This window comes from Oreochromis niloticus, linkage group LG15 (genome assembly GCF_001858045.2).
Source record: "Oreochromis niloticus isolate F11D_XX linkage group LG15, O_niloticus_UMD_NMBU, whole genome shotgun sequence".
NCBI classification, from domain to species: domain Eukaryota; kingdom Metazoa; phylum Chordata; class Actinopteri; order Cichliformes; family Cichlidae; genus Oreochromis; species Oreochromis niloticus.
In genome coordinates this window covers 9,579,678-9,592,351 of record NC_031980.2, presented here as the reverse complement: position 1 = coordinate 9,592,351, position 12,674 = coordinate 9,579,678, and the positions used below count along the sequence as shown (strand labels likewise).

Genomic DNA, 12,674 nt, shown 5'->3' with positions numbered 1-12,674 from the left:
ACATTGTGTTAAACATCCTTTAAGTGTTGTGAATATTAAAATAAAATTGTGTTGAAATACAGTCCCGATCAAAAGCTTAAGAGCACCTAAAAAAATGGCAAAAAATCCTATTTTGCATGGTTGGATGGATAATAACACTGCTTCACTGCAGCAACATCAGGTAATGTTCATATGTGGATTTCTGGCTTTAAGTTTTTGATCTACTGCAGAATATTTTTAAGGGTGTTCTCTACTATAAAAAGCCAGGCCAGCAAAATCTCAATGTTTTTCTGTTTTATCCTGTTACTTTGACACAAAGGCATCTTCTGTGATGCTTATACATCTGATGAAGTGGCAGCTTCATTTTTTTTTATACACAGTTTACACTGAGTTTGTAGGCCAACTGCAGAGAAATCGTCAAATAATTTGGAATGAAATATTCTTAATTTACAAGGTTAAGAGGTTTCTTTCGACAGTACATATCCAAGATAAACGGACATAATTATAATATTTCTGACTGACTCAAAATGGAATAAAATCGAATAGGGACCTTGTGAATCAGACTTGAATCAGCTGTAGAAATCAGTGACGATAGTAGTGCCTGCCTGACTGCCTTCATTTCCACGATGTGGAGGAGGGCAGAGTTCTCAGAAAAGCGTTGAGTAACCTCTCTGCGCATCATAGAAGATCTTCGGGAGGTGTTCAGGAAACGCAACAGAGAGACCGTCTTCAGGCAACATGGAGGACACTGCGACCAGCTGGTCAAACTCAGATGAAAATGATGTTGAAACGTGTATCTTCTGTTTAATAGCGAACAAAAAAGACGAAAACACAAAGATAATAAAAGAGGTGAGATGCTTTTTGTTTTTTGTTTTTTTAATCCCATGTAGAGTGATACAGGTGTTATAGGAGGAAACTGTACCCGGAAGTTCCGGATATGAGATTTTTATATACTCTTAAAAAACACATAGTTAGTTGGAGATTTTAGCATTGACAGCTGATGAAGTTTAAAGCGTATGGCAAATCAGCTATTTTAATAGAAGAAACAGACTACAGCAGGGAAACCGCAGGGTCGGCATTTCACGATTTGGAGAACTTTTACTGAGAGCTGTTTTGCAACTCTGAGCCAAAACAAATAAAACTGTATGAAACAGGGCATTTAGAGCAGTCTGAGCTCTTTTGGCTGTTTGTAATGTGAGCACCCACCAGACCAGACAGGTAAAAACCAGTCATGTGACAGAAAATAAAGAAAAGCACAACAGGTCCACTCTAAGGTGTGTAAATCTAAAAATGCACTTTGTTTAAATCCAGATGCTTTAACACCTGCAAATCACCAAAACGTTAAAGGGTCCCTACGCAGGCACAGGTCCATGCATGATTTCTTATTTGGTTGAGGACTGGTTACATCTTAAGTAATGATAATACATTTATTATTTATATGCACCTTTCAAGACACTTGGGGACTCCACACAAGGAATTAAATAAAATCGAAGAATTCATAGCCAACAATGCAGAGGCACAAAGAGTAGCCAAGCATCAAAAGGTTTTAAGGCTGGTTTTAAGTGGTTGATTTCTCTTCATCAATGTGCAGCTAAATTAATAGTTCAAAGTCTCCGCACACCCGAATGGGCGACAGGTGGAAAAGTTCTACGACAATTTAAATATAATTCCCACACGCTGCCTCGCTTACTGCAAATACATTTAAGCCTCAGTGTTTCAGTCAGTCTGACATTCATCAGGTATGTGTAATAATGTATCTACTCAGAAAAAGTGAGTAAAATAATAACAATAATAGTAATGCTGTATATTTTAATAATGAGTCCCACTGCTGCCTTTTGATGTACTGTGCAGAGTGGGAGTTTTCTGTGTCTTGGTTGGTCGTCCAACCAAGACACGGGGTGTCCTGGTTCTTTTATGTGCACAGCTGGAATAGCGCTACCGCCTCCATTAGGAAGAGTGCTTCGACACAGTACTTTCTGATCCACCAGGGAAATAGACTGTACTGAGTCTTGATAGCACTGCATTCACAGCTTGAATGACTCTTTCATTTTTCTGCCCCCGACTACAGACTAAAGACCTGGTGTGTTTCAGCGACATTTTCCCATGTGCGCCTCACCACTACCTGGTTATTCCCAGACAGCACATACTCAGCTGCCTCTCACTGCACAAAGGACACATTGATTTAGGTCAGTCCTCTGTCAACTTACCATACTATCTCCTAATACTGTGGCTATCCTGTCGTCACTACTGTTGCAAATTTTCCTTTAAATACTTTAAACTAGACTATTACTGCTGGTACTATAGACTTCTGATACTCTTATTTTTCCAGCTATTTAAGATTAACAAAACTATATCACATAACCCATAAGAAATCATGTCTCCAATAGTTGAAAGAATGGCTAAACTGGGGAAAGATGTGCTCCACGACCAAGGGATTACTGACATGACGGATATAAGGTTGGTGGAGACGATTCTTGGAAGTACTGGAAAAAATATTCATACTAGTAAAAAGGCAAAGTCTGCAAACTGAAGTTCTCTCATGGGCATTTAGGAATCATTTACAGTGGACACCCATTTTTCATCCATCCATCCGTGCATTCATCCATGCATACATCCACCCACTAGACATGTCTCGAGTCTGTCACAGGGCTAAAGCACAGAGACGGACGATCATTCACGTTCACGCTCATGTGAGGTTAAACAGCGATCCAAAATTGGCCGTAGTTTTGAATACGAACGTGAAGTAAAATCCTGCAGTCTCTGCTGGGTGCAGTGTAGCTGCCCCATGCCAAAACACAGTAAAAATTTTACTTTTAACATTAAATTTAAAAAGCTACAGTGTATCTTAAAAAATGATATTAAAGGGAGGGTGGATGAATCTTTTGCTTTAAGTAACTGCATGAGTAATCTTCGTGCTAATGTAATCTATATAATTATAGTTTAACATGGAGTGGGGGGTGTATTTGCTCTGTTGTTTGTAAGCGTTTCATCCCTGCTCTGGGCGGCTGAATTTCAGTGCTGATGTGGTTTTCTCCACAGGCTGGGGTTCCACCAGCTGCCCTTCATTTCAGTAGGTCACCTCCACCTCCACGTGCTCGCCCCCGCCAGCCAGATCTCAAAGTACATGTTGTATAAGTTCATCCCAGAGACCAACCGTTTTGTTACTGTGAGTACTGCAGGCGACTTCTTTCCTCATTCTGTTTTTTTTCTTTGATTTTCTTTATCAGTTCTCTTACACTACAATAACTAAACCACTGCAGCGGTTTCCATGCAGTCACTGTTTACTTCACATTTGAACTGATAAACTCATAATTTCCTCTTTGCAGGAAGAAGTTTTACGCAAGCGTCTTAAAAGTATCTCCCCACCACTCCAGTATCATTATTTAGAGAACTGCAAGTTATTTCAGTGCATCAGTTGTGCTCAGACTGGACTTTAGATCACAGCAGGGAAACAAACAAAAAAAATCTCAGAAGAATCGCTGAGGCAGAATGAAGACACTTTTGAAATGCCTTTGTACTTGTTTAGAGTGATATTTACCACTTTAATATTCATTAGCAGTGGCTGACCTCTGCATGGGCCAGTGCAATATAGAAAATTAACGGTCAGATTTTATCTACAGTGTTTTGTACTCGTGCACTGTAACAGTGTTGTTTTTAAATGAATGCACGTGGGAAATGAACTGTACTTTTATCATAAGATAAAAGTATTTTTTAAAATAAAATTATTTATTTAAATAACATTATTGAGAGTTTTCTGTTACTGACAGTCACTGTAAAGAAGAAAAATGAAGAAGAAAAATGTGTGGAGATACTGTTGCCTCTGTATTGGATGTGTGTCTGCTTGTTTGTAATGATATTAAAAAATAAACAGTTTTTTAAATAAAAAAAAATCATTCATGGAGAACCCTTTAATAAACTAATAATTAAGGTAATTAAGTTTTAAGGCCAGTGTTGTGACTTTCTAATGTTAGTTATTTTAGTACAATCTCATAATCCTGGTAATCCTCACTGGCAGATATGTGTGTATAGATAAAATATAGATTCATCAAGTTGCTGGAAACATCACAGATCTTGGTTCATATTGACACGATAGCGTCACACAGTTGATGCAGATGTGTCGGCTGTACACCCATCATGCAAACGTCCCCCCATCCCCAAAACCTCCAACTGAAGTAACAGGACACGACTCAAATGCAGATATTACACAAAAATAAAACCTACAAACTGTATCAGTGAGCCAGAGTTGGAGGGCATAGACCAATGATCATACACCTCTGAGAGTGAAATATACGACTTTAATCTTAGATATTTTAACTGAGAGTAGTAAATGAAACTACTGTTTCAATTATGGAGCTATACAAAATGAGTCTTCTGGGCCTTTCTCTCCACTTCACAACAGTATTTTTCACCAAGCCCTGTAACCCTGCACACAGACATGCTCATTAGGTTTATTCAGTATATCCAGTAAACCTGATATATGACAGTCATGCCTGAATATTACTACAGTAACCTGCTCATGCTTACCTGAGCTCCTTGAGTTTCTTTTCCTTTATCTCATTCAGGCGTATCTGTCGCTGCTGGGCTTCCTCCAGCAGTTTGTCAGCCTCCCTGAACCTCTCTCTACGCTCAGCTTTGGCAAACTGCTTGCGCTCATTCACCTGCTGCCTGACGGCCTCAGCGTGCCGCAGCACTTTCTGACGCTGCCTCTCCTGCTGCTCCTTTTCTTTGGCCTCTGCTTCCTGTTGCGCCCTGTGTGGAGGAAAAATAGCAATTTCATGCAAAAACATCCATAAAATGCGCACTGAGGTGGGAAATTCATTTTAAAACACAAACAAAAGCCCCCCAAAATTAATCAAATGTACTTTCTTACTTCAGCACCCGATCAAACTCTTCCTTCTTCCTGGTGGCCTGCACTGTCTGGTAGTTTGCTCTGAACTTGCTCCAGCCGAGCAGCCCCCAGCATCGCCTCCTGCTGTGCTTTCCTCGCGGCCTGCTCTCTGTTTTTCTCCCTCCATTTTTTTTGTAACTCTTCTTGATGCCGCAGGGCACAGAGTTCATCCTTTTTGAAATCCGCAGAAAGACCAGCACAAGTGGCTGAGAACAGTTAAAAGTCATATTAATCCACCTGTAATAAAGTTAAAGCAATTTCTGACCTGCTCTGCCTTATAGTTTTGATTTTTTTCTCGCTGGGCCCTCAGCTTAGCAATTTCCATCTCCTTCTCTTTCCTTATCCGCTTTTGCTCTGCTTCACGTTCCGCGTCCCTCGCCTGCACAAACAATAAAATATCAGCAGAGAACAAACATCTGTGGCCGATCTACAGAGTTCAGTTGCTTTTCCAGCTGACCTGTTTCTTTTTGATGTATTCCATGGCTTTAATGTCAGCCAGCTTCTCCTCCTTCATCCTCTGCTGCTTGGCTCGGAGGGTCTCAGCATTGATGTGCATGATCTCCTGCATACGCTGCTGCTCCATCCTATTCTTCTCTTTAGCCTGGAACAAAGCAGCCGGTCAGAGATGAAACTGACTCCTGTACACTGCACTGTGTTTGCGTTAGTGCGTTTAAGTGTGTGCACCTTGAGGTCATCCTTTTCCATCTTCTCGTGGTTCTCCTTTATTTGCTGTTTCTCTTGCTCTCTCATCTTTCTCTCATTTTCCTTTTCCTCTAGATGTTTCTGAATTTGTTCTAAAAGTTGCGCTCTTCCTCTGAAATGTAACACACACACACACACAGTGACAGTGCTCCTAATGACCTCCTTTTTGGATCAGATAAAGTACATAATTTGACGTCCTCCCATCCTTGGAGTTATTTTAAGAATATTTAAAGCATTCGGTGAAGAAAAAAAAAGGTGCTCTCTTTACTCGACCCTGTGCTGTTTCCTCAGCTCGTCGAGCTTCCTTTCAGTCTCCAGACCCTTATGGTGACAGAAGGGCAAACGTTAGGCATCCTCTTACTCCTTTAAAGTCAAGCGTATCGTATTTGAAACGTGTTTTGTGAGTTTTTGAGACTTCTACATCATCAGCGTGACTTTTTTTTTACCCTCAAAAAATGATATAAATTGCATGACACATTTTTAATGACTAAACTGCAAAAGTATGGCCTATGTAGCAAATGTGATACAAATTAAAACTCATATATGCAGATTAAAATGTGATATATTTTTATATATTTTGTCATGAAGTTCAACAAACACTCCATTATCAACAAATGAAAGATTTCTGTTGGTTATTTCATGGTTCAGATTTTAATTAAAGGGACACATTGCGCATGTGTGTACATCTCTGAGTTGGGGTTCAGACTGAACCTGTTCAACTCTCGTAAAATTAAGAAAAGAATCTTTTTCTTTTTTTTTCTAAGACAAATAATTTGACGGTGCACTCTGGGCTCGACTAGCTCTGTCTTCGGCCGATTGTCCTGCCTTTGTCTCTGGGCACACCCAGAAATTATATTACAGCGTTTACTGCGCTCTGTATAAAAGACGCTTTAAAACTCAGGAATGGGGACGCTGGAGGCTTCTGGGATTGATGACTGTAGGTTCTGTCAAATAGCAAACAACAAAACTGACACAGAGATCCTGCTGAGCGTGAGTAAAAGAACAACAACAACAACATTAATTCATGTTTAAGGAGAAAAAAAAGTTAGCCACTGGAAATTCCTGTCTGTCTGTGTGCGTGTGTGTATGTGTACAGGACGATGAGCTGGTTTGCTTTCGTGACATGAAGCCTGGAGCCACCCATCACTACCTGGTTATTCCCAGGATGCATATCAGCAACTGTAAAACCCTTAAGATGGACAACATACCTCTAGGTGAGGAAACATGAACTTAATCAGTCTGTTTGCTTGTTTGTTTGTTTTTCCTGGTAGCAACTTCTGCTGACAAGTCTTGGTCAATGGGAAAATATGAGTCGGTAGTTATGATTGATTACACAAAACGCACCCCACCCTTTTATTTTTAAAGCAACATGTTTCCGAGCAACTGATTATTTATATAGCACCAAATCACAACAGTCGCCTCAAGACGCTTCATATTGTAAGGTCTTATAGCACGTAGATGACCCCCTATGAGCAAGTACTTGGCGACAGTGGAAAGGAAGAAGAAAACCGCCAGCAGAACATTGCAGAGGGAGGAGCAGCCATCTGGTTAATCAGTACAAACTATTATAATAATAGTTTATTGTAAATTCAGGTAATGACTTAATGAGTAAATTGTTTTGTTGAGTCACCAGTATGACCTCAGTGAGCTTAGGTTTGTAGTTTGTGTCAGTAAAGACAGATTTAAAAGCGGCACCATGACCATGAAATGATTAATTGTGTCTTCAGAGATCAGCTCCACATCCATGATACAAATTTCCAGTTCCACTACATGCTAAATGAGCTCTACTGAACTGAGATCTGGTGACTGTGGAGGCCATTTGAACACAGCAAACTCACAAACCAGTTTTTTAGGCTTGTGCTTTCAGAGATGCTCTTCTGCATACCTTGATTGCAACGCATGTTGATTTGAGTTATCGTTGCCTTCCTAGCAGCTTGAGCAGTCTGGCCATTCTCCTCTGACCTCCGTCATCAACAAGCCATTTTCACTCAGAGAACTGCTACTCACTAAATATTTTCTAATTTTTAGACCATTCTTTGTAAACTCTAGAGATAGTTTTGTGGGGGAAAAAAAAATCCCAGTAGATCAGCAGTTTTTGAAATGCCTACAACAGCCCGTTTGGTAGCAGCAACCATGCCACATTCAATGTCACGTCAGTCACCTTTCTTCCTCATTCTAACGCTCTGTTTGAGCCGGTCATCTCAGCCATGTCTATATACACTGAGCTGCTGCTATGTGATTGGCTGATTAGACATTTGTGTTAATGTTCAGGTGTCCTTAATAAAGTGGCCAGGGAGTATATGTACAACTTGACTTTATGATCGCACATCGCCGATAAGTTTTATTTGTTGACAGTGGAGCGGATGGAACAAATGGGAAGACGTATACTGGAGAAGAACAAAGTCTGCAGCCTCGATGACGTCAGGTAAAACAATCCCTGTGATGAGCTGCGACTCTTTACCACTTAGAATTTTATTATGCTTTAAAATGAAACAGGTTTTTTTTTTCATGTTGTAATATCTTTTTTTAAATTTTATTTTGTAGGCTGGGCTTTCATCTCCCTCCATTCTCGTCAGTTCCCCACCTCCACCTCCACCCTCTGGCTCCAGCCAGCAAGATGAACTTGAAGTCACAGCTTCGCTACGGGCAGCAGTCTTACTGGTTTATTACAGTAAGTCAGGGCTGGAGTGAGCCAAGGAAAATAATTAAAGTTGTAACTGGTTATTTTTAATATTGCTAGACCGACATATGGCATGGTAACATTTGTTTCTCATTTGTTATCACGGTCTATGCTTTAAATTCAATAAAAATCAGATCAGAGATTATTGGAGATTATCACTGACGCCATTCTCTGATGTCAAAATGAGAAATGAGCCACATCTTCTCTCCCATGTTAAGTCTTTTATGTGTGTTGTATACACCTTTAAATGTTACCTTCTTTTAAAGTGAAGAGCTTTTAAAATGAGTGAATTTACAACATGTGAATACTCTTAACTTCCAGTTTTGCTCTGTTGCAGGTAGACAAAGTGCTTTCACAGCTGAAGACTCACGGCAAAGTGAAATGAACAGATGCAGGTTTAGCAACCTTGTTTGCTGCTTACAGGTTATTTAATTAGCATCCATCGCACTGAGTGCACTTTACATGACTTCTCCAGCCTGTTTGGCATTCTGGTGCTAATACGTTTGAATATTTTCCTCCATGCCGCATGCTGACTTGGTTGTGGAGAAGAGTTCTTTGTATTAAATTTTTTTACTTCTGTTTTTTTCATTTTTATAAATGGTATAGAAATCATGACTATGAATTTAAAAAAATCTTGAAAGACTTCAAATAATCATTTCTGTCTTAAAAGTTGCTCTTCCAAATCTCTCCTATTACAAACAACACATGCAGCCCTTCAGTATCCTATACTGTTGTTACTGCTCAACTTTCCATTAGTGCTTTCACGATCATGTTAATTAGCAGAATATGAAGGGTTTGTTGGTTAGTTCCTCTTCAAATCTGTAAACTGGACCACTCAGTAACACATCTGTCTTTCACTGAAAAGAATTCAGTGAACTAACACTTTAGTTTTGATAAATCACAGTAGAAAGCCAGTTATTGATTGGATCTTTTTTGGAAGAGCTGAGCATGCCAATATAAATGGTTTCATGAGTGTTTTAACAGGATTTTAGCAATGCTAACTGCATGACTCCAGCAATGTGGTTGGACATTCTGCCACACTAGATGAGCCGGAAGCACTTGACAGCTTTCCATGACAGAGACCCCATCCATTCATTCATTCATTTTTCTCCCACACATCCGGGTTCAGGTGGTCGGGGCACCAGTCCAAGCAGAGAAGCCCTCCCCAGCCACCTCTTCCAGCTCATCCTGGGGTACATCAAGTTTTTCCAAAGCCAGCAAAGAGATACAATTTCTCCAGCAAGTCCTGGTCCTCCTCCCAGTAATACATGCCAGAAACACTGTACCTAGGAGGCATCTAGGAGACGTTCTAGCAGGTTGCCTGATTCACCTCAAGTGACTCCTTTTGATGTGGAGAGGACATTATCCCCAGAGAGTAATCCTCATGACTATTCATCTGTTTCATTTGTGGTGCACATCACAAACTTTTTGTCACAGACCAAAATGCAGGGTTATATAAACCTGTATCAGGCTGTATGCCAAGTCCAAAATACAGGAGGCACAGGGAAAGATGTGCAGATATTATGAGAAAAACTCAGGGAAAGCACAGGACTATTTATACACATAGGATTAATAAAGGAACTGGAAACAGCTGGGGGAAAAGATACACAGGTGCAAACTAGACAGGAAGTAAAACTCAAAGCAGGAACAGAAGACAACTTTCATATTAAAACAGGAAAATAACAAATAGCTGAACTAAATATGGAAACAAACAAAAAAAAACTCAGTGAACAGAGAAGCAGAAAGGAACGCTAAGCATCTAACAACACAAAAAGCATTACAAGAATTATCTAAGCAACACAAGAATCCAAACTGAAAAATGAAGGCAAACAGTTTCAGTTTAGCTACTATTTTGTTTATTAATACATTATATCGCTAACTCAAAAATATAATTCATTAACAGAATAAGTCAGAACACACAGCGGCTCAGACTTTTTCTAACCGGATCAGTTCTTTCTTTGAGCCACTTGATGTCAGTAATGCAATAGGAACTCTCACAATGGCAGATTATATAGAGGGTCCACGTGCATCAACGGGCCTCATATGGTGACTCACAGCCTGTTTTTTACTTATTTAAAATGATAAAGTAGGAAACATAAAAAAGTGTTAGCATGACATCATTTGCCAAGGGCTTTTTCATCCATTCCTGTAAACCGGTGAGTCACTTCAGTCCATGCATTTTCAAAACTGTTCACACAGGACACTGACATGGCTCTGAGGCAAATATTCAGCAGTGTCTAAGAGTCGAAACTATCTGCTGGTGAGGAGGAACAGGAGCACTTGCAGAATTCAGAGCTCTGCAACAGTCCCTTGTATGTCTCTCGTATCTCCAAACTTTTAACTGCTATGAGTCATTTTTACTGTGTATTATTGTGTATCGTCGTCATTGTTTCTCACATACATTTCTCGTGTGTTCCTTGGTTTATATTATGATAGTGTTGGCACATCTATTGAATACATGTAGGGACTGTAACTTTCCATCAAAGGACTGATGTAAGAGAAGACATGATGTAAGGAGTATTGGGTTCCTGAGCTCAACTACCTTATTGTGCTGGCTACTGAATGTGTTATATGATTCAACAGTGATGTAGTTTGAGAAAGATGTTATATAATGCATGCTTCATGGAATTTGTTCCTCTTTGAACATATCGATACTGTAATACACACAGATATGCATTTACGTATGCATTTACAGCTAGGGGCACGATTTATGATGTCATGAAGACCTTGAATAGATTTCCTTGGTCTTTAGTTTCCTACATTTCTCACCAGCAACATATAAAGACAACACAAAACAATTTCATAAATAATATTTTAATGGGAATATGGAAACAGTTAGAGCCATAAGTTTTTGGACAATTAAACTTTTTTTGTGTGTGATTTTTGCCACCACCACAGTTAATTTTAAATCACTCAGGATGTGAGTGAAGTACAGACTTGCAGTTTTAATTAAAGGGGTTTTGCAAAAACATTGTTTTAACTGTTTCGGAATTACAGAATTTTTTTTATGCATAGTCCTTCATTTTCAGAGGCTCAAAAATAACTGGATACATTAACTTTATTTGAAATTGAACATTTTGCTAATCCTTTGCAGTTAGAGAGTGCCTGAAGTCTGCCTGAATATCCACTGTGGTCATATACAGAGGCCAAATTACAAAAAAATGTATCAGTATAAATATACTTATGGACCTAACTGTATTCATATTACCATTAAAAATGTTATACAGGAATTGTGTATATGTTTTGTGTGTCTCTACTGAGAAATACAGGAAAGTAAAAAAAGAAACTCTATTTAAGGTCTCCATGCCATCTTAAATTTACTATAACAATAAAGAAAGCGCCCAAACCTACAACATCTGTCATCAGCAGCTCATGTCAGAGTCAGGAAGGGACTCTCATGCATCATTCATACCAAGTGACATCATTTCTCAGACCAAATGCTTTTGTTTTTATGTGACTTACAAAAAAAACCTACAACAACACAGCTTCCTGGTGTGTTAAAATCCTGCATGAGTGAGCTGACATAATATAATAGCTTATAATGCAGGATAGTTAGTCTGTGATGTGTTAAAAAAATAGTTTAATGGATGCAGAATTCTGAAAAAATCTGAAATCTGACTTGAATGACTTTAATTTCAGAATTCTGCAATTAAAAAAGACATCCCCACTTTTATTTTTCCAGTGGCCCTAATCATCTCCCGTAGTTTTAGGTATTTTTGAAAGAACATTATTGTAATTACACTATCAGCACTACATTATTAATTAGATTAAAATGGTTCCAACAAAGTCATCTAGTTACTTCTTTGCAACGTAATCTGGTCAACTGAACCCTGTCTTGCATAGGTTTTGATCCACAACACACATTTGCAGGTGCTTTAAATAGAAAGTCTACAAAACAATTTAATATTTTCTTTTTGTTCCTTGAGTGACATACAGCCTCAAAAGAAAGGAAAGAGCTTCACTAAAGTTATTTTAGGGGCCAACAGAATTTCATTTGTAAAATAGCAGTCTGGTTCTGTCTGTCCAGCAATGGATCCAGGGCTTATCAACATTAACTTGAGAGTACTGTAATATCGTAAATCAGGATCCTTATATTTAAAAAAGGACTTCATTGTTAATAAATTTCTTGCAATAATAATAATAATCTTCTGTTAAATCAGAGCAAGTCTAACAGGCCAGGTTGAGCTGCTGAGTGGGGTTTTTAAATATACTGGTATAGTGCTGTGAAAAAAAAAGATCCCTTCCTCGTTTCTTTGCTTTTCTTTTCTTTTCTTTTTTCTTTTCTTTTCTTTTCTTTTCTTTTTTTCTGCATATTTGTTACATGTTTTGATGCATGCTTAATCACCCAGGTAAGAAAATCCCTCAAAATCTATTCTATTCATCTGGACATTGCATTTTCAGTGGAAGAAAACATTTTTTCACTCA

The 12,674-nt window shown here is 38.8% G+C and overlaps 2 protein-coding genes and 1 pseudogene across 2 annotated transcripts; 2 read left to right on the top strand and 1 right to left on the bottom strand.

Annotated features, from left to right (window-relative positions):
• Positions 1-658: 658 nt before the first annotated feature.
• LOC100694075 (histidine triad nucleotide-binding protein 3) lies at positions 659-3,436 on the top strand. Its single transcript, XM_003449860.5, has 5 exons — positions 659-828; positions 2,048-2,165; positions 2,367-2,436; positions 3,019-3,145; positions 3,306-3,436. The coding sequence occupies exons 1-5, from the start codon at positions 718-720 to the stop codon at positions 3,414-3,416; spliced, it is 537 nt and encodes a 178-aa protein (XP_003449908.1). The 5' UTR covers positions 659-717; the 3' UTR covers positions 3,417-3,436.
• A 150-nt stretch (positions 3,437-3,586) lies between these two features.
• LOC106098565 (cilia- and flagella-associated protein 45-like) lies at positions 3,587-5,740 on the bottom strand (annotated as a pseudogene).
• LOC100710593 (histidine triad nucleotide-binding protein 3) lies at positions 4,662-9,980 on the top strand. Its single transcript, XM_003449919.5, has 5 exons — positions 4,662-6,559; positions 6,666-6,783; positions 7,925-7,994; positions 8,114-8,240; positions 8,587-9,980. The coding sequence occupies exons 1-5, from the start codon at positions 6,473-6,475 to the stop codon at positions 8,632-8,634; spliced, it is 450 nt and encodes a 149-aa protein (XP_003449967.1). The 5' UTR covers positions 4,662-6,472; the 3' UTR covers positions 8,635-9,980.
• Positions 9,981-12,674: the final 2,694 nt, after the last annotated feature.

Excerpts from the sequence above, each read along its gene's own strand:
- LOC100694075 (XM_003449860.5), top strand. The coding sequence starts at position 718 with ATGGAGGACACTGCGACCAGCTGGTCAAACTCAGATGAAAATGATGTT. Across the intron at positions 2,166-2,366 it reads CAAAGGACACATTGATTTAG|TTGAAAGAATGGCTAAACTG; the intron begins GTCAGTCCTCTG and ends TGTCTCCAATAG. Across the intron at positions 2,437-3,018 it reads ACTGACATGACGGATATAAG|GCTGGGGTTCCACCAGCTGC; the intron begins GTTGGTGGAGAC and ends TTTTCTCCACAG.
- LOC100710593 (XM_003449919.5), top strand. The coding sequence starts at position 6,473 with ATGGGGACGCTGGAGGCTTCTGGGATTGATGACTGTAGGTTCTGTCAA. Across the intron at positions 6,784-7,924 it reads GATGGACAACATACCTCTAG|TGGAGCGGATGGAACAAATG; the intron begins GTGAGGAAACAT and ends ATTTGTTGACAG. Across the intron at positions 7,995-8,113 it reads TGCAGCCTCGATGACGTCAG|GCTGGGCTTTCATCTCCCTC; the intron begins GTAAAACAATCC and ends TTTATTTTGTAG.